This window comes from Gossypium hirsutum, chromosome D06 (genome assembly GCF_007990345.1).
Source record: "Gossypium hirsutum isolate 1008001.06 chromosome D06, Gossypium_hirsutum_v2.1, whole genome shotgun sequence".
In the NCBI taxonomy this organism is placed as follows: Eukaryota; Viridiplantae; Streptophyta; class Magnoliopsida; order Malvales; family Malvaceae; genus Gossypium; species Gossypium hirsutum.
Window position 1 is genome coordinate 20,010,055 of NC_053442.1, and position 23,368 is coordinate 20,033,422.

The 23,368-nt window shown below is 33.2% G+C and overlaps 1 protein-coding gene across 27 annotated transcripts; it reads left to right on the plus strand.

Moving 5' to 3' along the window:
* Window positions 1-4,999: 4,999 nt before the first annotated feature.
* Window positions 5,000-11,802, plus strand: LOC107901511 (peptidyl-prolyl cis-trans isomerase CYP95). 27 transcript variants are annotated; one of them, XR_005914788.1, is made up of 10 exons: window positions 5,225-5,363; window positions 5,475-5,723; window positions 5,834-5,883; window positions 6,005-6,029; window positions 6,188-6,226; window positions 6,423-6,472; window positions 6,713-6,763; window positions 7,355-7,372; window positions 8,114-8,254; window positions 9,967-10,225. XR_005914788.1 is itself a non-coding variant. In XM_041095768.1 (8 exons), exons 1-5 carry the CDS (start codon window positions 5,252-5,254, stop codon window positions 6,754-6,756), a joined length of 309 nt encoding a protein of 102 aa, XP_040951702.1. In that variant the 5' UTR covers window positions 5,000-5,251; the 3' UTR covers window positions 6,757-6,763; window positions 8,145-8,254; window positions 9,967-10,034; window positions 11,021-11,802. The 27 variants fall into 27 exon arrangements, 18 of the variants coding, with proteins under 18 accessions (XP_040951702.1, XP_040951701.1, XP_040951704.1 ...); XM_041095768.1 differs by lacking the exons at window positions 5,834-5,883; window positions 6,423-6,472; window positions 7,355-7,372 and adding an exon at window positions 11,021-11,802 and having other exon boundaries at window positions 5,000-5,363; window positions 5,635-5,723; window positions 8,145-8,254; window positions 9,967-10,034; XM_041095767.1 differs by lacking the exons at window positions 5,834-5,883; window positions 6,423-6,472 and having other exon boundaries at window positions 5,000-5,363; window positions 5,635-5,723; window positions 9,967-10,184.
* The last annotated feature ends 11,566 nt before the right edge of the window (window positions 11,803-23,368 follow it).

Here is a 23,368-nt window from a genome sequence, read left to right on the forward strand (position 1 = left end):
TTCCCTTCACGAAACACTTGTTTGAGCTTAATTTCCCAATCACAAGCAACTAATTTTTTTTATGCTTCATAACACAACATTATCATAATCCATCTTGCCCTTCATATGAATAAGATTCAAAGTTGCTAAATTGTTCGTTTCCAGGATCACCCACCTCACCTACATCTTCATTACTAGCACCAATCCATCATAGATACCCCGTAATTCAACCTCAATAGTACTACAAATCTCTATATTTCGTGCAAAACCAGATGGCCAAACACCATTCTCATCTCGGATAGAGCCTCTACTTGCTGCATAACCCTTCTCAAGCTGTCGTGCACCATCTATGTTGACTTTAGTCCATCTTGATTTAGGACGCTACCAAAAAATTTGATGCCATGTCATATCCTTTTCTTTGTTATCCAACCCATCTATATTATGATCAGCAACACAAAATTCTTGAATCAATCGTCGTACCTTGTATAACGTACTTTCCCACTCAGAGAAATACTCATTAAAAAGAACTTGGTTTTGTCGTAGCCATAGATACCATCATATCAGGCCGAAAACCACATCCCAATTGTCATCATTCAAAGCAAAATATTCCAACCTAGTTATATTGGCATGAATCCAATCAACTAAATTAAGGGCTAAAAACCCGTTCAATCTGTCATTCTTCACCACTCGGCTCCAAAGACTCGCTGCTGGCAAGCACTTTCGCAAAATATGACATATATCCTCTAACCTGGATGCATATTGACTACACGAGGGATCCGTTGTAATATGTCTTCGCCATCTTTCAGCTTTTATCAACAGGTTGCCATGAGCCACAAGCCAAAGAAATACTCTCACCCGTTGTGACCCCCTAATCTTCCACATCGTCTGCACTGTTTATCACTACCCCGACCATGTTCCTCACTCAACAATTCATATGCTGACTTGGAAGTGAACATGGATCATTTGTTCCATCTCCAACCAGGTGTATCATCAATATCATCATTCACCATAAGCAATTTGTTTTGATATGTGCAACAAAAGACAACGGCATCATAGATTTGAGGACATCCAATTCCCATTGTAACAACTCGTTTTTTAATGGTGTCAAAAATAGTGGTTTTGGAATCACAATTTCGATAAGTGAATTCGTAAATATTATTATTTATATTTACGAGTCAAATATAGTGTTATATTGAATTATCATATGACAATTTTACTAATTGAACAGTTAGTTAAAGTACAAGTAGTTTGACCCTAAAATCAATAGTGTTGGAAAATGAGGTATTGGAACCTCATTTTCATAAACTGAGCCTATAAATATTTTTATTAAATATTGAAAAAGTCTTTATATATATTAATTGAATTTTGGATAGGTAATTTTACCGAATTAATGATTAATTAAGATATAAGGACTAAATCGTAAAAATCATAAAAATTAATCGCTATTGATTTTTATTAGCTAAAATGCTTGATTAATAATTGTTTAAGGTCTAAGTGGCAATTTTACCACCTTTTTAATATGGTTGGACGGTATTGCTAGTTTTTCTTAATCAACTTACCTTCATTTATTTTGCTTCACCTTCAGCGAATGCTCAAACCTACCATTTTTATTCGGTTGAAGTTTTTGTCCCTTGCATGTGTTAATATTTAAGGTCTATTTTTCATAAATTTTATATTTTTGATATTATTGTAGTTTAATAGCTTGGTTATAAGCTTAGATTTAATTATGGACTAAATTGTAAAATGAATTTTGTTAGTTTTGAACTTAGAGACTAAAATAAAATATTTTTGAAATTAACATGAAATTTCTGTAATTTTTTACATTAGAGGTTGTACAAGAATGAAATTGAATTTGAATTTAAAAATGAAGCTTAAAAATTTAAAGATATAGCTATTTCGGTTTTAGGGACTAAACTGAATAAAATGTGAAACATTAGGGAACTTTTGTAAAATGAAATAAAATTGATATATTGTGGTAATAAGCTATTAAAACATATTCAGAATTGATAAATTGAAATGAATTATTATAGATCGCGATATGGATCAATCGGGTGATAATCGAGAAATAGGAGAAATTACAAATTAGTCCTCAACTTCTCATTGGTTGTTGTTTTCCAGGTAAGTTCATATGGAACTTACTTTATTCTATTATTATGTTTGAATTGTGTGCTTATACCTATTAAATTTTTATATATATAAGTGTAATTTTTATTAATACGACATCTATCGGACTAAATTGTAAAAAAGAAATTTTAATGATAATAGTGAATAGATGAATAGTATTGACTGATTGAAGTTGTGATATGACTGAATGATGTGTGTATAATGATAAATCATCGTAAATGTATGTGAATTGTTATCGAAAATACGAAAAGTGAGTATACGACCATAGAAATTGAAAATGGATTGAATACGAGGAATAAGGCCCGTGTGAACTTAGTGAATATCTAGGATACAAATGACATGTCATTAGGGTTTAAAAAGTAGCAAGTACTATGTACCGATGTTGGATACCTTACCAATGGCTAAGATCCTACATTTGTCGTGGATTCTCCATAGCTCGTGTGAGCAGCATTGAGTAAAAGTTAATGCCCTTATTTATAGCTCACACAAGCAAGGATATTTACAGCTCATGTGAGCAATCTTATCCCGTGTGTCCAAAGTATATTTACTATAGTTCTCCAAGCAATAAACAGATTATGAAAGTGAATTAGTATAAAGGGTCAAAGATGTATTAAATGTTGTACATGAGTTGAGTATGGTATTTGTGTTTCAATTCTTGAGTATATTAATTGTAAGGTAAGTTTGTGTGGTCTTTATTTGGACTAGTATTTGTTTATGCCATGTTGTGTGTTTATAACTTGTAATTAAATCGTTATGAAATAATGAATTGGTCGTGAAGGACAAATTTGTGAAATGTTATATGATTGTTGAAAATGATGGTTCATGAGAATGTACATGGATATTGATACATGCACGGATGGGGTGAAATTTATTAAATTTCATTCACCAAAGCTACCAATTTTCAAGATTGAGAAATTAGTAGACTTGTGACAAATTTTTAGATGGTATCATAGCATTCCTGGGTTGAGATGACTCATGGCGTTCAAAGATCTATCTCTTATCTTCGAAACGCACTTTGAATCACTCAATTTTGAGCTCGGGAGCTCGAGTTATGATTGTTTTAGTGAAGACTGCGCGAGCAGAATTTCTAGACGGGATTCTGATGGAAATTACGAGTTCGGGCTTTTAATTCGAGTTTAAATCATATTGGGTTCAGGTTTTAGGCTTAATTTTTATTATATATGAGCCCAATATTGTATTTATCAGCTCTTATTATTTTATTATTCTGAATTTTTAATAATTATTAAGTAGTTTAAGTTATTTAAGAGTTTTATGTCAACAAGAAAGTTTAGTTTAAAACTACTTCTTGTTTAGATTAATCAGAATTCTAGTATACTTAAGAGTTTTATTTAGATTTATTTAGCTATCCTATATATAGGCATTTGTATTGTACACAAATGACACAATTGATTATTATTCAACTTCTCTTTTGAGTTGATAAATTCTCTTTGAGTTTTCTTTTCAAGAATTTCTCTTGAGTTTCTTTTAGAAGAGTTTTAACAATCTTTTCAGATTGTGAGGATCATTTTCAAATTTTTTCTTACCAATTTTTCTTTCTTGGAGGGGAAATTAGGGCTGCTTAAGGGGGTTGTGGATTCTTCGTGTTTCCAGGGCTTCTTAGGACTTCTACATACCACGTTCTATCTTTTCATCTATCTTATTTATTTCATTCACTACATCAAAACAAGCGTTTAGCGGAATTTTTAGTGGCGTTTGGACAAAAAACGCCGCTAAAAATCGAGCATTAGTGGCGCTTTACACAAAACGCCGCTAAAGATCGAGCTTTAGCGGCGCTATCAGGAAACCGCCGCTAAAAATGAGCATTAGCGGCGTTTTTTGTAAAAACGCCACAAAAAACCTAAGCCCAACGGCATCGTTTTCAGACCTTTCAGGGCTTTAGTGGCGTTTTAAAAAAGCGCCACTAATGCTCAGGGCTTTAGCGGCGTTTTTTGGAGAAGCGCCGCTAATGCTCAGGGCTTTAGCGGTGTTTTTGGAAAAGCGCCACTAATGCTCAGGGCTTTAGCGGCGTTTTTGGAAAAGCGCCGCTAATGCTCAGGGCTTTAACGGCGTTTTTGAAAAAGCGCCGCTAATGCTCAGGGCTTTAGCGGCGTTTTTGAAAAAGCGCCGCTAATGCTCAAGGCTTTAGCGGCGTTTTTGAAAAAGCGCCGCTAATGCTCAGGGCTTTAGCGGTGTTTTGTGAAAAGCGCCGCAAAAACATTTTATCTGTCTATTTACTATTTAATTTGTTTATTTATATTAATTAAAATTCAATTTATTTTTAATTGAATATTTGTTAAAAATGGATAAATTTGAAATAATGACAGGTAGAAATAATTTGAAATAAAAAATAGAAAAATATTTGTTAAAAATGTAAAAATTAAAATACTATTATTTAAAATAATTTTAAAATTTTTTGGGTACATGACTGATTGATTTTTAATTTATATATTAAATAATTTAATATATAATTGTAAAAGATACGATCGTATTAAAGATCCAATATTTAATTAATTATCATTATAGTATAGGGTTTAATATATATGATTTAGGGTATATGGTTTGGGGTATATGATTAATTTAGGATTTAAGGCCGGTTTAGAAGTTACAATTTTAAGGTTTATAGATTATGAAATTAGGGATTAGGGATTTTGGTTTAAAGGTTGTGATTTAGGGGTTAGAGGTTAGTGATTAAGAGTTAGGGATTTAAGGTTTATGGATTCGGTGTTAGGTTAAGGTTTATGGTTTAAATTAATTACTGTATTTTAATTTATATTAAATAAGGTTTATAGGTTAGGGTTTAGGATTTAGGGTTTAGATTAATTAGCTTTTTTAATTTATATATTAAATAAGGTTTAGCGTTTTTAGAAAAATCATTTTACTTTAATAAATGGCGCCATTTTACCCCCAAATTTTCCCCCTGTGAAATCCCTAATCTTACTATCCCTATTGTCCTTTCCCCTCTCCCTTTCTCTCTTTCCTCTTCACCTGACCCTATCAAAGGAACCCAGCTTTCCATCTTGCTACCAGACGATGATGTTTTGAACTCATTCTTCATCGTTTTCTCTACTTCCCCTTCTTCTTCTGCTCTCCAATGGCTATCACCGCCGCAAACGTTTAACAAAAAAACGCAGCCTTTTATTCATACCCAATGCCAGTGTATCCACGCGCGTTCCATTTTCCCATGTCAAGACACTCCCGCGGCGAGAATCCGTTACTCTGCTTTGCTCAATGTCCCTCGGAATGCTTTCCTTTTTCTTCAGGTTTCATAGCTACCTGCAATGCTTTCCATTTTCTTCTTCCTAATCTCGATATATACTATTTATAAGAAAATCTATTTTTATACGCTCCATGTTCTGCAAAACCTTCACTAGTATTTTGAAACAGTTGAATGAATGAAAGAAATGACGCATATAAAGGGAAAAAGCTCCCGCCTGCTGTTTGTATAGATAAGCACACTTGCAGACATTTATGCACATATATATTCACGTGTTTGTATTTTTCTGCTTTCTTAAAATATGTCTTGGTCTACAGGAGAAAAGGGTATTGGTCCTAAAACTGGAAAGCCATTGCACTACAAGGGTTCCTTTTTCCATCGAGTCATGAAAGGTTCCCTGGCCCAGGTTTGTTGTTTTATCTTACTTCTAATCGGGATTTTCCACTAGCTGTTTCTTGTAGAACATGGCTTAGAAGTGGAATGTTGTTTAGTCAATTACAATTGTTTATGCTGTAGGAAACAGGGCTGATGGTCACGACTGCTTTTCTTGTGATATAGTTTTTAAGGTTGTATTTACCATGTTGTGAATCCTCAAAATTTTACTGAACTTCGCTGTGTCCAACCCAGTTTTTTTTGCACATAAATGTCTTTTTTCTTGTGGACTAACATCTTATGTTTGTTGTGTAGGGTGGTGATTTTGGAAGAAGAGATGGTATGCATTCTTTGCAAAGAGGACTTTTATTTTAATTTTTTGTAGCTGTTAATTGATTTTACTTTAGATAAGATCTCTTTAAGGGTTGCCATCTATGTGACTGTTGGTTGAAGTTTCTCTTGAAAAGCACATTGATATTTTAACTGTACTTTTTCCAGGAACTAGTGGGGAAAGCATATATGATGGGAAGTTTCCAGGTGAGTGATCTCTTCCCATCTATAGAATTATTTCTACCTGCTTATTTTGAAATGTTATATTATATATGTTAGCTTTTGTAGGTGTCTGTGTGTGTATGATCTTAATGTTCCCCCCCACAATGTTTCAATTTGAGTTTAGAGGAGCAATAATGCTTTGGTATGAAGAATATCGATATACTGTCTATTTGTTTGACAGGGTGGCCTACCAATGTATGTCGCAACACGGGGTTTATATGGCTTTAATAAGTAGGTTCTCTGTCTATTTGTTTGTTTATTGTCTATTTGGCTTTAATAAGTAGGTTAATGTGTCTGTCTATTTGTTTACAGCTTAATCTATTTGTTTGTTTATTTATTATCTATTTGGCTTTAATAAGTAGGTTCTCTGTCTTTGTTGGAAACATATGATCTCCTGCTTAGGTAGTTCCTACATTCAAGGACATTGTTTTTGCGAGATTGATTTTATCTTAGTGATTTTTCTATTTGCAGATTCCTGCTCAGGATTTGACAATAAGACGGCTCAGAGGTTATGAAATTAAGGTAGATAGCACTGTAATATTTCCAAACATATATGATGATACTTAACTATTTCTTCGATCATACATGTGATATACCCTTGGACATACCCTTGAGCATGTTCCGTAGTTTTGTTGAGCCCTCCATGTGGATTAATGAAAAATGCTGGTTGCATTGCAAAAGAAACTAACACTTTTAAGTTTGCATTGCGGTTAAGACTTATGTTACTCAGACTCAATGATGATTGTTGGGTGGGGTATATGTCTAACACGGGTATGCTCAATTTTATTTATATTTTCCTATACATTTGGAGGATTGCCGCCCAATTCTTATGTCCGAAACATATATATATGGATGTCGGACACAGGTACTTCAGAAAATGAAGAGTTGGAGTAACATGGGTATTTGTATCCGAATGTCAATATATATGCTAAATATCATTGAATGAAACAAAGTAAAATATAGTATTTTCTTGCAAATAACCTGGTTTAAGTTGTTTTATGCACATGTGCTATGTACATGTGCCTTATACACAATATTTGCACTTAGTTACATACTAGTTCATAGGCTCGAATTAATGGAGTTCTAAATTTTTTTTTTGCTTTACCCTTTCAGGCTGTTTGGGGTTGAAAGGTAACATGATTAATATCTTTTGAGCAGATTATATCAAATATTTTGTGTATTTCTTTTCAAAACAAATAGACAAACCTATTTGTTTGTTTTTTTTTTTGTGTATTTCTCATGCTAACAAGCACATTAAGTTGTACAAGGATATGCAATTTTCAGTTATAACATTGGACTAATATTTTCTATTTTTCTTCATCTTGAGTTGATGTGTACATGATTTATTGAAAAAAAGCTTTATAAATGTTCTTTGCAGGTAAGTCTTTTTGGTGTTCTTAATAGATTTTTAGTAGTTAACTGTTGAGTAACTTTGGTGCTCTGTTGATGTACCATGATTCAGGATAATCACTTAGTTTAGATGCTTTATAAATGTATATGTAATTGGAAGAAGGAATTATTTGATGTACATGAAAAGATTTCTCCTTTAAGAATGAAAATGATTACTTATTGTTTGTGGAAGAAGGAATTATTTGGCAAGAAATAAAGAAATAGGACTTTCGAGAGTGCAAAATATCTATGTATATATAATTGGATGTTATTCATGTTTAAATCCAATAATTTCTTCAGAGAAAAGACAACAACATTAGTCAACTTTGTTTACCTAATGTCTTAATGATCGACAGATGATTTCATATATGACTCTGATCATTGTTTGAAAATGTTTATGTCATGTTTTATATGTACATAGATATTTTCTTTCATCTTTTGAAATTCATTGTGGAAATGCTTAATGATACTGTTTATGTCAAGTTCTGAGGGGAAGACTGATGTTATAAAAAAGATTAAGTTTCCACAGATGGAGTAGAAATCTGCTGGTAAAACTGGTCAACGACAAGCAAAGAGGCAGCACTACCTTGTCCCATAAAAGAAATTTTGGAAAAGGAAAAGAAGGTCAGTTTCTAATATTTTAGCTTTATATGTTTTATTATATGTTTTCGGCTATGAGCATATAAACTTATGATAGTTTTGCAAATGGTGCTAAAATGTGGTGGATCTGTATCCTGATGCTACTTTATTATTGGTGGATCTGTAAATTGAAGTGTTTAAATGTTCTAAATTGAAGTGTTTAAGTGCGGGAAAACTGGAAATAGGCATGGCAACATGCAAAAATAAAAAGAGGGAAAACTGGAATTAAACTATCAGTTCTTTGTGATGCTGAAGTTGCTTTAATCATATTCTCTCCTAGAGGCAAGCTCTTTGAATTTGCAAGCTCTAGGTAAATAATATTTTTCTTTAAACCCCCTCACTTTTCAATTAATTTGCTGTTCAGCACCAATTTTCATACTTAGGGTTGTTTGATTCTGCCATAAAAACTCTCACTTACGCAGATCATCACTCTCCACAACATTGTTCTTTCATGTGGGGTTTTTCCAAGAACCAAAATGAAACTATATTTTATGACTAATCCTAATTACTATAACAACTTATAGTAAACTTCCTTGTTGAATTCCATAAATTCACAGGTACAACTCAAATGAATGATATTTCTTTCATTTGTTTATGGTCTGTTATGCTTTTGTCTCTGAACTTTAAAACCTTGATACTACTTTGCCAGCAAATAAATATAGGTTAATGTTGCTTTTAGATCCTTCATACTACTTTGCCAGCAAATAAATATAGGTTAATGATGCTAATTTTGAGTGATTTATGCTCTAAACATTTTATAATTAGATAAAGAGTCTGGTATTTTGTTTAATGCACTTTTCTTTGATACTTTTCTACTACCTGCTAACATGGTTAATATATTTATTAGCTTCACTGATATTTTTCTGTGGTTCGGTATCTAGATGCTTTCATTTCTTAACCATGAAACAGGAAGCAATTTTTAAATGTTAACAACAATATAACGACACAGCTTGTAAAGATATAAAAACAATATTAAATGACATAAAAGAAAATTAATATAAGAATTACCAAATGGAAATATTCTTATTTGAAGGTGAGAGTCACCAGCATGGGGTGGGATATTCTTATTTGTTTGTGTTAGGACATAGATGGATGGTGTCTATTTAATGTTAAATTTCTCATTTGTTTACTTCATCAGAACTGATGTTACGTACTGGCTGTAACTTGTAACCATTTATTGTGCTGTAGATGGTTTATCTATATGTTCTTAGTTTTGTACGGATACATGTTTCTTGGATTGTGGCTTATGACAGCTTGGGAGTTATATTTATTACTTACATTATGAAGTTCCCATGTGTTAGTTATCAATTTTAAAACTTCTAAAGTCCATTTTCGGTTATTATCTGTAATTTGTGTTTGTGAATCATATTTTCCTGGTTAGTCATGCAATTGAATTGTTGACTGTGACACGTTCCATGCATAAATTACGTATTTTCTTAGCATTAGTTGTTAATGTTCCTTCTTAAAAAAATTAAATAGTTTAGACAATCATTAGAAAGAATGCCTATTTGTGACACATGGAAGAGCTATGATTGAGATTGTTTGTTAGTATAGTTCAACCTGCAGCTAAAGCTACACATAATTGTTTGTTATATTTTTTTTGAGCCTCAATGGCTATGTATATTTTTTATTTATAACATCTCTATTGTTTACCAAGTTTGTTGGTTTATCTGATCATTTGGTTTTGCATCCTTTAGATATTGAAGGTGTAGTGGAGGATTCAATTTCTTCAAGCTGGAAAAGCCAAGGCTTAGCACTTTTTCAAGTAGAGTGTTATTTAATGTTGTATTCCATGGTCGTTTATCTTAGTCGGAACTTGAATTAGGTGTTATTGAAACAGGGTTTTGTAGCTACCTTGTGTACTAGCTTATTTAATTATGATTGTTAATTATTACGTGTTTTGTAGTTTCTTTTATATTTGGCCGAGTTAATATAGATCAGATGAGCTGTGAGGTAGATTGCTTATTTATTTAAACATAATATTTTAATTCTAAATTTAAATTTATTAATTTTTATATTTACCTTTAAAGTTAAAATTTTAATAGAAAAATTAATTTAATTAATTTTTTATCCTTAAAATTATATAGTTTAAAGTTTAAAGTTTAAATTTCAAAAATTAAATAAAATAAAATATTTATTATAGAAATAAATATTATTTCATTAATTTTTTTAAAAGTTATGCTTTTAGTGACGTTTGTGAAAATGCGTCGCTAAAAGTCAATGTTATAGCGGTGTTTTTAGTAGAAGCACCGCTAAAGGTCATGAGCTTTAGCGGCGTTTTGGGTAAAAGCGTCGCTAAAGGTATTGGTCTTTAGCGGTGATTTTAGAAAAAGCGTCGCTAAAGGTATTGGTCTTTAGCGGCGATTCTGCGAAAAGCATCGCTAAAGCTAAAGGTCCAAGTCTTTAGCGGCGTTTTTGGGAAAAGCGCCACTAAAGGTCTTGGTCTTTAGCGGCGTTTGTGGGACAAGTGCCGCTAAAGGTCTTGGTATTTAGCGGCGTTTTTTTCTAAAAGCGCCGCTAAAGTTAGCGACGCAGTTTTTAGCGGCGTTTTTTTCGGTGCTTATTAAAGCGCCGCAAATAGTTTTAGTGGTGTTTTTTAGCGCCGCTAAAGGCCTAAAAAAGCGCCGCTAAAAGCCTGTTTTGGTGTAGTGATTCCTTATTGTTCTAATCGTAGATTTATTATTCTATTTTAATTATCTTAGTTATTTATTTTAATTGTTTTTATCTAACTTGGATTTGATTGCGTTTCAGGTTGTGTCAAAATTCAAGTTTCTTTCCCAACATCTAAAGCCTTAAGTCAAATCCACGACTTGAACACACTTTATGATTCGCTTCCGCGTTCATCTGCTTCATTCCGTATCTGATATGTTACATGATAATGATAATGTCAAGGGATTGGTATGGATTAAATTATTATGTTGCCAAACTAGCATGGTTTGAAGGTGATATGAATAAGAACTTAAGTAGATACGTATATAAGTTGAGTACAGACTGGATATCATATGTTATGCTATATTGAATTGTTGTGCATGTATATGTGAATTCCTTTATAAAAGCTTGATGTATGAGCAAACTAACAATTTGATTATTTCATGGAAATGTATATGATGGTAACAGGATGCCAAAAGATTTTCGTACTTAGCTACATTATGTTTCCACTGCTTAACTGCTTAATTGTTAATTTATTAGGGTAAGTTAAGTGATTTTCATATGGACTTGCTAAGCATTCATAATGCTTATCTTGTTTTCTTTTTTTGTCTCTGTACAGGTCATTTCACGGAACGCGTCGATTGAATCAACTCGGAGCTCACACTATCCAACCATTGATTCGATAGTCTTTTCTTTGTTCTAGACTCGGTTATGTGGCATGTATATAGGATTGGATTTATACTTATGTTGTACTAAGAAAGAGGTCGATTTTAGGTAATGCTTGTATGAAATTTTAAGGAATGTATGTCAGATGATAATAGCTATGTTTAATGCTTAAATGGTTAAGTTTGGCATGAAATAAAGTGAGGTTAATGAAGTGGGATTTTGAAAAGTTATTTTGATAAATTGAGAAGTTGTAACGTAAGCTTATATGTATATTTGAATTGGATGATTAGTTTGAACGTTTCTTAAATCTTGATTATGATAGTGCCAATGAGGCATATTGGTTAGATGATTACGGGTTGATATGATATGTTTTTTTATTGTTTTGAATAGGTATCAATTGCCAATTTATGTTTTGAAAGTTGTCATTTTTGGTCAAAATTGAATTATGTGTCAAATGGTCTATTTTTGTCCCACATAGGTTGACACATGACCGTGTGTCACACACGGATAGGTGACACGACCATGTGCTCACTGGTAATTAGGAAGCATTTAGACTACACGACCATAGTGGGCTACACGATTTAGATACACAACCATGCTATTCCATTCAACAAGGTCACAACTTATCACACGGCTTAGATACACGGCCACGTGACCCCTGTTTGCTGAAATTTCAATATTTTTTGTTAAGTTTTCAATTAAGTCCATATTTGTTCCCAGGTTGGTTTCAGAGCTTTTGTTTGAGACTCGATTTTGTTTATAAATCATATTATGCTTGGATTATGAAATGTTTTATTACTTAATTGAATATTTAAATTCAGATTTATATGTGATATGCTTTGTTAATTGTTGTAGCATCTTATAGCTCGGTTCGGCAACCGGACTGGGTAAAGGGTGTTACACCCACTCTCCGTTATCGTTAACCATACTACATACTGACACATCATGATTGGGCAGTAAAAATTTAGATTCAAGCATACAATATCTAATTTACCATATTTTTTAACCACTCTTCCTTCTAAAAATCCACCATATTGTCGTTCCAAATCACACAATTTCTAACAACTTGCCAAATTTTGCTTAAGCCTTTCCATAATCTCAAGGCATTGCTTGTACGCAAGGTAAGTGGCACCTTTCTTACCCATTTATACTTGGTACGAAGAACTTGCACCCATAGTTGTTTTGACTGACGAATAAGATTGAATCCTATATTTATCAATAAAGCATCATTTTGTTTGCTTAAAATCTTGAAGCCTAGTCCCCCACTTTCAATTATTTTGCACACCTCTTCCCATCTGATTAGACTAATCTTTTGTTTCTCATCTGTGCTTCCCCACACAAAATTATGGATTATTGTTTCCATTTCCAAGCAAACACCTTTTGGAACAACAGTTGATTGCATCACATAAATATTGTAGCGACCTAAAAATTTATGCACGGGCGCTAGTCGAATTGATTGTTGAAAATTTGAAAATAAAGTCTCGATTTTGTACAAAAGAGGAGTCGCCGCCGATCTTTTTTCTAGGTGTGATCGGACACCTAATAAATTCTCTTTTTAAAAGAAAAATTTATTCTTAAACTTTTCTAAAAAAAGAGGTAATTTTAGGTTTACGTGGAAATCCAGAGAAAATTAGAGTTCGGGAGTCGGTTACGCGCGAGGAAGGTATTAGCACCCTCGCGACACCCAAAATTGGTATCTTGTTAAGCGCGCGTTGTCTTAATTTTCAAAAATACGAGTTCAATTTAATACTTAATCGTGATCCGATTGAAATACGAGAAATTTTTTTTAAAACACGATAATTTTGAAACACAATATTTTTTGAAGACACGGAAATTTTTTAAACAGAGGAATTTTTTGAAACACGAAACTTTTGAAACATGAAAAATTTTTGAAAACATGAAAATTTTGAAACACGAGATTTTTTAAAAGGACGTATCGTATTTAACACGAACCGATGATATTCATTCAACATAGCAATGAAATCAACGAATTAGTGTCAAATCGATTTGTTGCCTTATTTATTAATTTTTTTAAAAAAAATTAAGAAAACATAAATACAAAAAACTAAAAAACACGGAAATTTTTGGAACACGAGAACTTTTAAGTTTCTCAATTTTTAGAAGGGCGTCTCGTATTTAACACAAATCGATAATATTCACCCAACATAGCGATGAAATCGACGGGTTAGTGTTAAATCGATTCGTTGCCTTATTTATTGAAATTATTTAAAATAAAATAAAATTGAATTAAATTAAATTAAAAATATAAAAATGCATATAAGTACCAATAATATTAAAACGGAATAGCATAAAAATACGTGCATTAAATTAAAAATGAAATACGCGAAATTATCGAAAAGGTCCAAAACACGAGCTTGGTTTTTTCCTTTTTCTTTTTTTTCTTTTTTTTCTTCCTCTTTTTTTTCTGGACTGCTACCTCTGGGCTTGGGCACTCATGGGCCTACTGCTGGTGGCCTACTGCTGGCACTGGGATGCATAAAGTGGGCCTGCTATTTGGTGGGCTGGCCAGCTCCTTTTCTTTTTTTTTCTACCCCTTTTGTTTTTTTTCTTTTGGGCTTTGCTGTTTTTTTTCTTTTTTGGGGGGGCCTGGGGGCTGCTGGTGGTATGGCCTGCTAGGTCCGGTCGTCAGTCAGGTCGGGTCGAGTCAGTTTGACCCTACTAAATTAATTTTTTTTATTTTTTTCTTTCCCTTTCTTCTTCCTTGTCCTTTCTTCTTTCTTTCTTTCTTTCTTCTCTTTTTCTTTCTTTCTTTCTTTCACGATCAGCGCCCCCTTTGTGTTGCCGGTGACGCCTCCTGGTGCGACGGTTGGCGGTGGTGCACACGGTGGTTTCCTCTTCCCCTTCCTTTCCTTCTATTCTTTTTCTTTTTTGAAGCTTTTTTTCTCTCTTTTTTCTTGGAATTTTTTTCTTTGCTTGCTTTTTCTTTTTCTTTTTTTTTGTTTTGGCTCTTGTTTGCTTTGCTAGGTGTCGGCGATGGGAGTGCTGTGGCAGTGGGTACGGCAGTGCTGGTGCGACGGCCGGCGGTGGGCTGCTTTTTTTCGATTAAAATTTTGTTTTTCTTTTTTTTTTGCTTCCTTTTTGGCTGTTAATTTTGGGGTTGAAGACCCCTTATATTTTGTTGAATTTTCTTCATTTTTGCAGGTTGCAGGTGGCTAGGGAGGGCCTAGGTCGGCCGTCGCCGTTGCAGGTGCGCAACTTGCGCTGGCGACTGCCAGAAGGACCAAATTGCAAATATCGTAAAAATTTTAGGGCTAAAGTGTAATTTTGGGAAATTTTAGGGTTAAAATGTAATTCTAAGAAAGTTTAAGGGTTAAAATGCAATTTTAAGAAAGTTTAGAGGTTGAAATGTAATTTCAAAAAAGTTAAAGGTCAAAATGTAATTTTTTTTAAAAAACACGAAATTTGCCCCGGACAAAATTCAGTGATTACAAATATGTATACCTGACAATATTATTTTTGCAAGGAAAATTCTTCCAACCAAAGAGAGAGTGCTTGTTTTCCATCTAGCTAACTTTTACCTCATATTATTGATAAGATATTGGATGGTAGCCTTCGCAACCCGTCGATGAAAAAAGGGAACCCCCAAATGTTTACCAAGATTTGCAACATAATTATAACCCAATTCGCTGCTTATTGATCTACCTCAATTCGTTGTGGCAAAATAGGCTATTTTCGACACTTAATGAGCTTGATTTCAAGTCATTTTATTTTTATTTGTTTTATTTTCTGATTTAGTAGCTTAAACATAATTATTAGAAAAATAGGCATTTTTACGCATTTTCTAATGTTTTGACGATCTGTTAGGCCAACTCGGGCCTCAAAAATGACTAACAGGTTATTGAAGTGTGTAGGGTCCTATTTTAGGCTCCAAAACACAAAGAACGAAAACCATATTATGACATAGGCATTCGATGTCGCGACACCGAAGATCGAAGTGAAAAGCAAAATCCTGGAACAAAACAGACATCGGTGTGTCGTGACACCACCTCCTGTGTTGCAACGCAGATTGGACGACATCATGACGCAGTGCTGACATGAAAAACCATATTTTGGGAAAATTTTATTAGATTTTATTTCTTGTACGCAAAGTATCAAGGGTATTTTAGGCACTTAAAACCTTAATATTTGCCTATATAAACACGTTTATAACCCCATTAGAGGGGGTTAGACTTAGACAGTTTTATTTAGTTTTTCAATTTTAGTTTATTTTGATGTTCACTTAGACGAAATTTTTCCTGTTCCGATGTGAAGACGATTGCAAGTGGGGATTGCTTCGAAACCGCGCTTATACTTATTCATAAGCTTTCTGCTATCTCTTATTCTTTTATTTATATTTTTTCTAACCTGATCAATTAGCATTTATATGAATAATTGAATAAATTATTGTACTTTATTTATATCTAGCATGTTTTGGTTATGGAACTGTTTAATTGATTAAGTAGTTTAAAGAGCGAATTGGAATTAGTTAGTGAAATAACAAGGGTTTCTCATACGAATTAATAGGTATAATTTCATGTGTACTTAAACCCTAGGATTCACGACCTTAGGAAGTAATATAGGTAAACGGATCGAGAGACGAGGTTATCGAGTAAATCGTGGATTTATCCTAGTAAAGAAAGTAAAGCCGAGAGGTAAGCGTGTACTGGTCAATTAGTTAGGCAGTAAAGGCTGAAAGGTAATACTATCTAGTTAATAATTAATTCATCATCAAAACCCAAGTTCTTCTATTAATTACAATCATTGAAGCATGTTAATCTTCTACCCATTAATCGAACTCAGGTTAAAGCTCACATCGTTGACACTAGGAATAAGAAATTTTATTAGGTAATTTTAGGTTAATTAATTTAATTTAGTTTAATTAATATTTTAATTTTGCATCAACACTACTAATTTAGTACTCAATTAGATTAGTAATTATTTTCTGTAATTAATTTAATAATAAATTTCTCTAATTCATAATTCTTTGGGTACGATCTTCGAAATACTTCTTGGAGTATTTCGTTGTAACATTTTACTATATTACAATTTGACCCATATACTTGCGGACATCGTTGCTCAGTTTTATTTCCTTTTGCTATAGTAACATTCACTCATCTGGTGGTGGTCACTTATTAAATCCTTCATCCAAATAGTGACATTCTGCGAGAAGTGTATAGTAGTATTCTCATTACTCATTCTATGGCTAGAAAAAATTGCAGAAAGATTTCATCATTTAATGCACTACCATCATTTGATCCACCGTAACTTCTGCAAACAACACAAGATCATTTGCAAAATATAAATGGGAAATAGGTGGACTAGGTCTTACAAGATTGATTGGTTTCTAGTTGCCACTTCCCACTTCCTTTGAAATAGACTAAGTTAACCTCTCTATACAAAGCACAAAAATGTACGGAGACAATGAGTCACCTTATGGGATTTCTCTCGAAGGCTAAAATTCTTCAGTCAAACTCTCATTCCGTAAAAGTTGCATAGATGAAGAGCTAATAAATTCATGATAACTTTCTAAAGTTGTAAAGGAATACCCACATCCTCCAAAGTACCTTCAATAAAATTCCAATCAAGCTTATTGTATGCTTTTTCAAGGTCAACCTTAATCGCCATCCACCCACACCGCCCAAATTTCTTTCATATGGAGTGGATAGTTTCTTAGGCAATTATAATATTATCTATATTGCTACGACCTGGAACTGTATCATCTCGAGATAGGGCCTGAAATTTTTAGCCTTGCTAGTGAGGGTTCGCCAATGTTTCGGCAAACTAAGGGTTTGCCAAAAGAATATCAGCAAGGAGTTTGCCAGAGATTCGACAAAGCATTGTATGCCAAAAAAGGGTAATAGGGTTCACCAAATTCATTACAAGTTGGGTTTGCCAATTAGTTTGGCAAGCTGGAGTTCACTAGTTGGTTTGGCGAGTTGGGGTTCGCCAGTAGGTTTTGCGAGCTGGGGTTCACCAGTCTAAGTCAAGTCAGAATTAAATTAGGAAATTAAGATATTGCATGCCTAGGATACTTTTTTGTGCATGTAACTCTTTTCCTAAGTCAAGTTAGGTGTCCTAAGATTACCAAGTCAATTAATGCCTATAAATACAACCCTTATTCCATGAAAATCCTCTCATCGATTATTTTGTTGTAAAGTCTCTGTTCAGAACCAAGTTCTTAGAAACCAAGGTAAGTCTTTGCCCTGTTAGGGTTGATTGTCCAGAAAGCTAGGTTCGCTAATATATTTGTGTATGTTTTATTTGTTTAGTAATTTTTGTATATTCATGTATGTTACGAATCAACTGAACCATCTATCGGCAAAGATAAAGGCAAACCTAAACTCGTTTAAAATTCTCAACTTTTCGGTGAGTGTTTTGGAATCACCACACGTATGTGTAAACCACTATGTTTTTTTGAAAATTATGGTTTTAAAAGAGTGTTGAGGGTTCGTTACTATGTGTGTACTGTTATGTTTTCCAAGAACTTTGGGTTTTTTTTAAACTAAGTTCTAAGAGTAAGATTTTCTATAAAACTTTGTTTTCAAGTTGTGTTTTTAAGTTATTTTTTTTAAAGTTATGTTTTATGCGTGCTCCTATGTAAGCCTATATTTTAAGATATGTTTTTAAAGTACGGTTTTATAAACTATGTTTCACTAGCTTCTGTGCGTGCTCTATATGAACAAGTTCTTTTATGCTAGCTCCTTATGCGGGCATATATGTTGGATATAATGGCATGCATAGGATTGTGAGTACTCACCTATAAGCTTTATGATTTGGGTGTTAAGGCCCTGGGACATGTGGAGAGACAAGGGAATGTCGAGCTATGCTCCATTCACAGGTGCATGTTGGCGTACAGGAAAGTGTTTAGCTTATGCCTATACTTGTGGAACATGTTAAGGACTCTCTAAGTCACAAATCATATGCTATAAGGAGATCCGCTTATCCAACAAAAGACAAGTGCAATTGATTATGAACAAGTTGTTGTGAAAATGTTATTAACAGTACAAGTATAAGAATAAGAACAAACACATGTACATCTAATATTTTAAGTTTAGGAACAAGCCAAGCTTTTAAGTATGATTTTCAACAAGCACATCTGAATCTATTTTACAAACTTATCTGTTTTCTGACAAGCAGGTTCTACGAACTAGGTCTCACACCTTCACAGCGAACCCAACACGCAAAACGATTTTCAGACTAAATTCCCCTCTATTTTAAACTTTGTATTTTAGAATACTCTGATGTTTTCTGGATATTCACTAAGTTCTCAATAAACTCACCCACTCCTTCCTTACTTCGTAAGAAAGTAGGTTGTGGATGGCAATGGCGAGGTAGATGACCTAGGTGAGGCTAATTCCTAAACAGATATCTGTGAACCTAGGAATAAAGCAATGGGGTTAATTGTGTGGGCTTAGTTTTATTATAGTTGCTACTATTGTTGAAACAATTTCTTTAAGTTTAATTTTATTTATTCTGCGAATCCTTGAGAATAAATCCTTGTTGTTAATTTCTTCTCCTCGGTATAAATAAAGTTTGATGTTTCCTTATTTTTTCCTTGCATGCGTGCCATATTGCATTCTTTTAATTTTGTCAAGTACGTCTTAACCCCACATGTGAGTTAGTTAAGCTACAAAATTTTGTTTCCTGCGACCCCTGTATGTTGCGACCCCCAATATGCATGCAAACCCTCAGAAGTGATAACCTACCATTTAGCGAACCCTATAAAAGTGTGAGAACCCTTATATGAATTAATCTTTTTGTTGCGAAGCCTGTATTATATGCAAACCCTGATCTGCATGTTTACGTGCAAACTTTGGAAGTATGCAAATCCCTAATATTTTGCGAACCCATGTTTTTGTGTAAACTCATGCTTCATGTTGGTACATTTTTATGCGAACCTATACTGTAACATGTATGTGAACCTATGCTACTGTGCAAACCTTAATAATAATTTCTATGTACTTGTATTTATGTTTGAGTATGCGTACCCTAAAATACCCCGTTATATCTTTCATGTGAACCCTTAAGTTACAACTTAAATGACATGTAAACCCTATATTTGTTTGTTTATAAGCTCGCATGTTTTACATCCTATGTATGATTTTATTCCGTTGCTGTCTTATAACTTAACACATTATATGTTGTTTTTATGGGGTGCGTTGGAGGTTAGGTTGAGAGTTAATGGAGAGTCACTCCAGTGGCTAATGTAGCTCACTAGATTCGAGTTGAACGAATTCAACCAAGTTTGGGGTATGATAGGAACAAAACTTGCTTGGTTCGGGAGTACCCACTTTGGTAAAAAATGCTTCAACTTGCTAATAATAAATTTCGCCACTGTCTTATAAAAGATTGTACATATATTGATTAGTCGAAGTTGCTTTATCAAATATGGAACAGGGACCCTTGGTATAAGCACAATTAAAGTTCTATTAGGCCATTTGTAACGACCCGATAGTTAGGGGTGTCGAAAAATGTATTTTCGGGACTCTGTTTTCGTGAACAATTAAATATTTACGAAGTTAGTTGGGTAGCCAATTAATTTTTGGATTAGTGAATTTTGTGAAATTAGGAGTTATTAAGGTGCATGGACTAAATCGTGTAAGGGTTAAAAGTTGATTTATAAATTGAAATAAACTAATGGGGCTAAACTAGCAATTATGCCACTTAATTAATGATGGTGAGTGGTGGTTGTTTAAAGCTTAATGAATTTGCATGTGTATTGTATATATTAAGTAAACTTTAATGTATATATATTATGTGTGTTTTATATTAAGTATAATAATAATAGTAATGGTTATAATGAAATCAAAAAGAAAAGAAAGAGAATGTTTTGTTCTCTGATACATGAAAAAAAAAGAAAAAAAAGAGAGAAATGGCAAGAAGATTCACGCACGGCTAAGGGGGTTTGTGATTCAAATTCAAATTGGTTAGTGCAATTTAGTCCTTATACTTGTAATTTTTACGTTTTTGAATTCTCGGTACTTAGGGCTACTCGACTCATATTGTAATTTTTAGTATTGTTCAAGATTTTAGATGTTAACATTGTTGAATAGTTTAAGTATTTGGGATTAAATAGATATATTTTTAAGTTAGAAATGGAAAAAGACTAAATTGTGGAATTAATTGTTGATTTTGAAAAATATGGATTAAATTGTGAAAAAAAATTTAAATTAAGGGGTTGAATTGGAAAAGAGGAAGCTAAATGTGGTCTAGAGTGAAATTAGAATAAAAATATGAAGTTAATTGTGAAGGTTAAAATTAGTCTTGGTTTAGGGACTAAATTGAAGAATAAACAAAATATAGTGTAGAAATTGAAATTTAATGTGAAGTTGAAATGTGTAATATTAATGTGATTTAACTGTTTTATTCCATAGCTAATGTCGTATCAGAATCCTCGAGTAAAAAGGGGAAGGATAAAATCGACGTCGAATAGCTTAGAATTCACAGTTTGTGTTTCTATAATCTGAATTAAATAGTACATTATTACATATATAATTGTTTGCATATGGTAAGCATTTGAGGTGAGTACTTTGGCACTTTGGGATTGAATTAATTTCATAATTGAAATGAAATGGATTGATTTTGTATATTATGAAATATATTGATTATGAATATATGTGTATTGAGAAAAATGTGATTATTATCAAATTGAATATATGCTTATATGTGATGATATACATTCATGAAATTGAGACATTGGTTGTATTGAAAAGTAAAATAAATCCCTATTAATTGTATCGGCCTGAATCGGATATAGATGGCATGCCATAGAATAGGAAGAGTTCAGGGATTACTTCAACCTTGAGTCGATGAGGCACTGGGTGCCAATTTGCTTCGGTTTAACCAATGAGACACTAGGTGTCAATTTATATAGCGCTGGGCATAATTATTACTTCAGATTTATCCGATGAGGCACTGGATGCCAAACTGGTGTTTTGGTTGGATCCGTGTATCCGTCCGAGTCTGTGTCGTGTTAATAGATGAGAGTAAAATAATAATTTATGTGATTGATATTGAAATGAAAAAGATTAGAAATGAATATGAGATGAAAAAATATTGAAATGACAAATATGAAAAATGATTATGAGATGAGAAATGAAATATGAATTGATGAATTGAGATGTGAAACTTGAATGAATTCAAGTATTGATCAAAGATATGAATCATGCCATTGCATGAGATGATGTGTTCAAATGTTAAATGAAATGCCATTGATATATATTTATATATTTGAACATGTGAAAATCTTAGTAGATGTGAATAAGGAATGAGCAAAAATTATACTATTGAATTGAAACACATGAACATAGCTTACTTGTTGCATTTTGCATTTTAAATACTTATATCAAGTTTATGTTATTCGAATTATAGAAATACCACTGAGTTTTACTTAGCGTAAGGTTTTGTTTTCCGTATGTAGGCTAGGTACTGTTTGATTTATCACCGACTCAGCATCAAATCACAAATGTCGAGCTCAAGTGTGCTGATATTTCATTTTGTAATGGCATGTACCTAGGGAGTTTTTTGTTGATATTGTTTATAAGATGTTATTAACTTAGTTGCTAGTGAAATGATGATTAAATGTGTATATGGTTGTGGTTGAGGCTATGTTGGTATGTTAGCCTGGTTTATATTTTGGTATGCGATAGTTTAAAGTTTGGTAGCTTAGCATAATGCTTGGTATGTGCTTAGCTTCATATTGGTAACTTTAGAAGTTGAAAGTTAATTCAAATATGGTAAATGTGATATGAATGAAAGTCTTGAATGTTTGATGTGCTGTTGATGTATTTGAACATATAAAATGTGGCACCAATGAGGGTACATTGGTTAGGAATATTAGGTGATAAATTTGGTATATTTTAGGCATGTCTAATCGTGTTTTGAAAAGGTTAAATGATTGGTAATTGAGTTTCTTACTGCCTAAGTAAGTAGGAAACGGTAAACTTGAGTTTTAAGGTACTTTTGGGTGCACACGGCTTGGACACACGGGCGTGTGTCACACACGGGCAACACACATGGGCATGTGTCACACACAGGCAACACACATGGGCGTGTGACCCAAGTCAGAGAGTTATACAGCCTGGCCACATGAGCGTGTGTCTCAGTCATGTGAAGCACACGGCTTGGCCACACGAGTGTGTAACCCGTAAAATCAAAATTTTTGTAATTATTTCTTAAACTTCCAAGATTGTTTCAAATTAGTCCCTACCTGTTTTTAAACTACTTTTAAGGTCTCGTAGACTCGAAATAGGGGTTGTAAAAGTAATTTTTATTCTGTATTAGGGTGGATCAGCAAACCTAAATTAAGTGCATTCCAATAACATCATCAATGAAAAATTAAAAAGATAATCGTAGACAAAGTATGGACTAATACTCTGATGCTAATATTTGGAATAGTCTTGTATGCATCTGATTTCTGACATTCAAGAAGGGATAAATAGTGATAAGAGTGTAGACAGTGGAAAACAAAGTTTAGCGATGTATAAATAGTGATAATAGTGTAGACAGTGGAAGACCAAGTTTAGCATTGCATAGTATGAATCATTATTCGATTGTATAATATTCTAGTATGATATGATCTGATTGTTTGTGACCTGCCCCTGTATATTATATTGTTAATGGCTAGTATATATATGTGTAATTATGATTGATTAAATGTATGACGTGTTAGTAGTGCCCGTGACCTTAATCCGATGACAGAGAGGGGTTAGGAGTGTTACCCCGTCCATAAAAAAAGCCACCAACCATATTTCTTTTCACAAACTCACATTCACGGTTTCCCAC

What these genes read in the sequence shown, in the direction of transcription:
- LOC107901511 (XM_041095754.1), top strand. Translation starts at nt 5,252, where the DNA reads ATGCCAGTGTATCCACGCGCGTTCCATTTTCCCATGTCAAGACACTCC. An exon ending in TGAAAGGTTCCCTGGCCCAG is followed by an intron (nt 5,724 to 6,004) that starts GTTTGTTGTTTT and finishes TTTGTTGTGTAG; the next exon opens with GGTGGTGATTTTGGAAGAAG. An exon ending in ATATGATGGGAAGTTTCCAG is followed by an intron (nt 6,227 to 6,422) that starts GTGAGTGATCTC and finishes TTTGTTTGACAG; the next exon opens with GGTGGCCTACCAATGTATGT.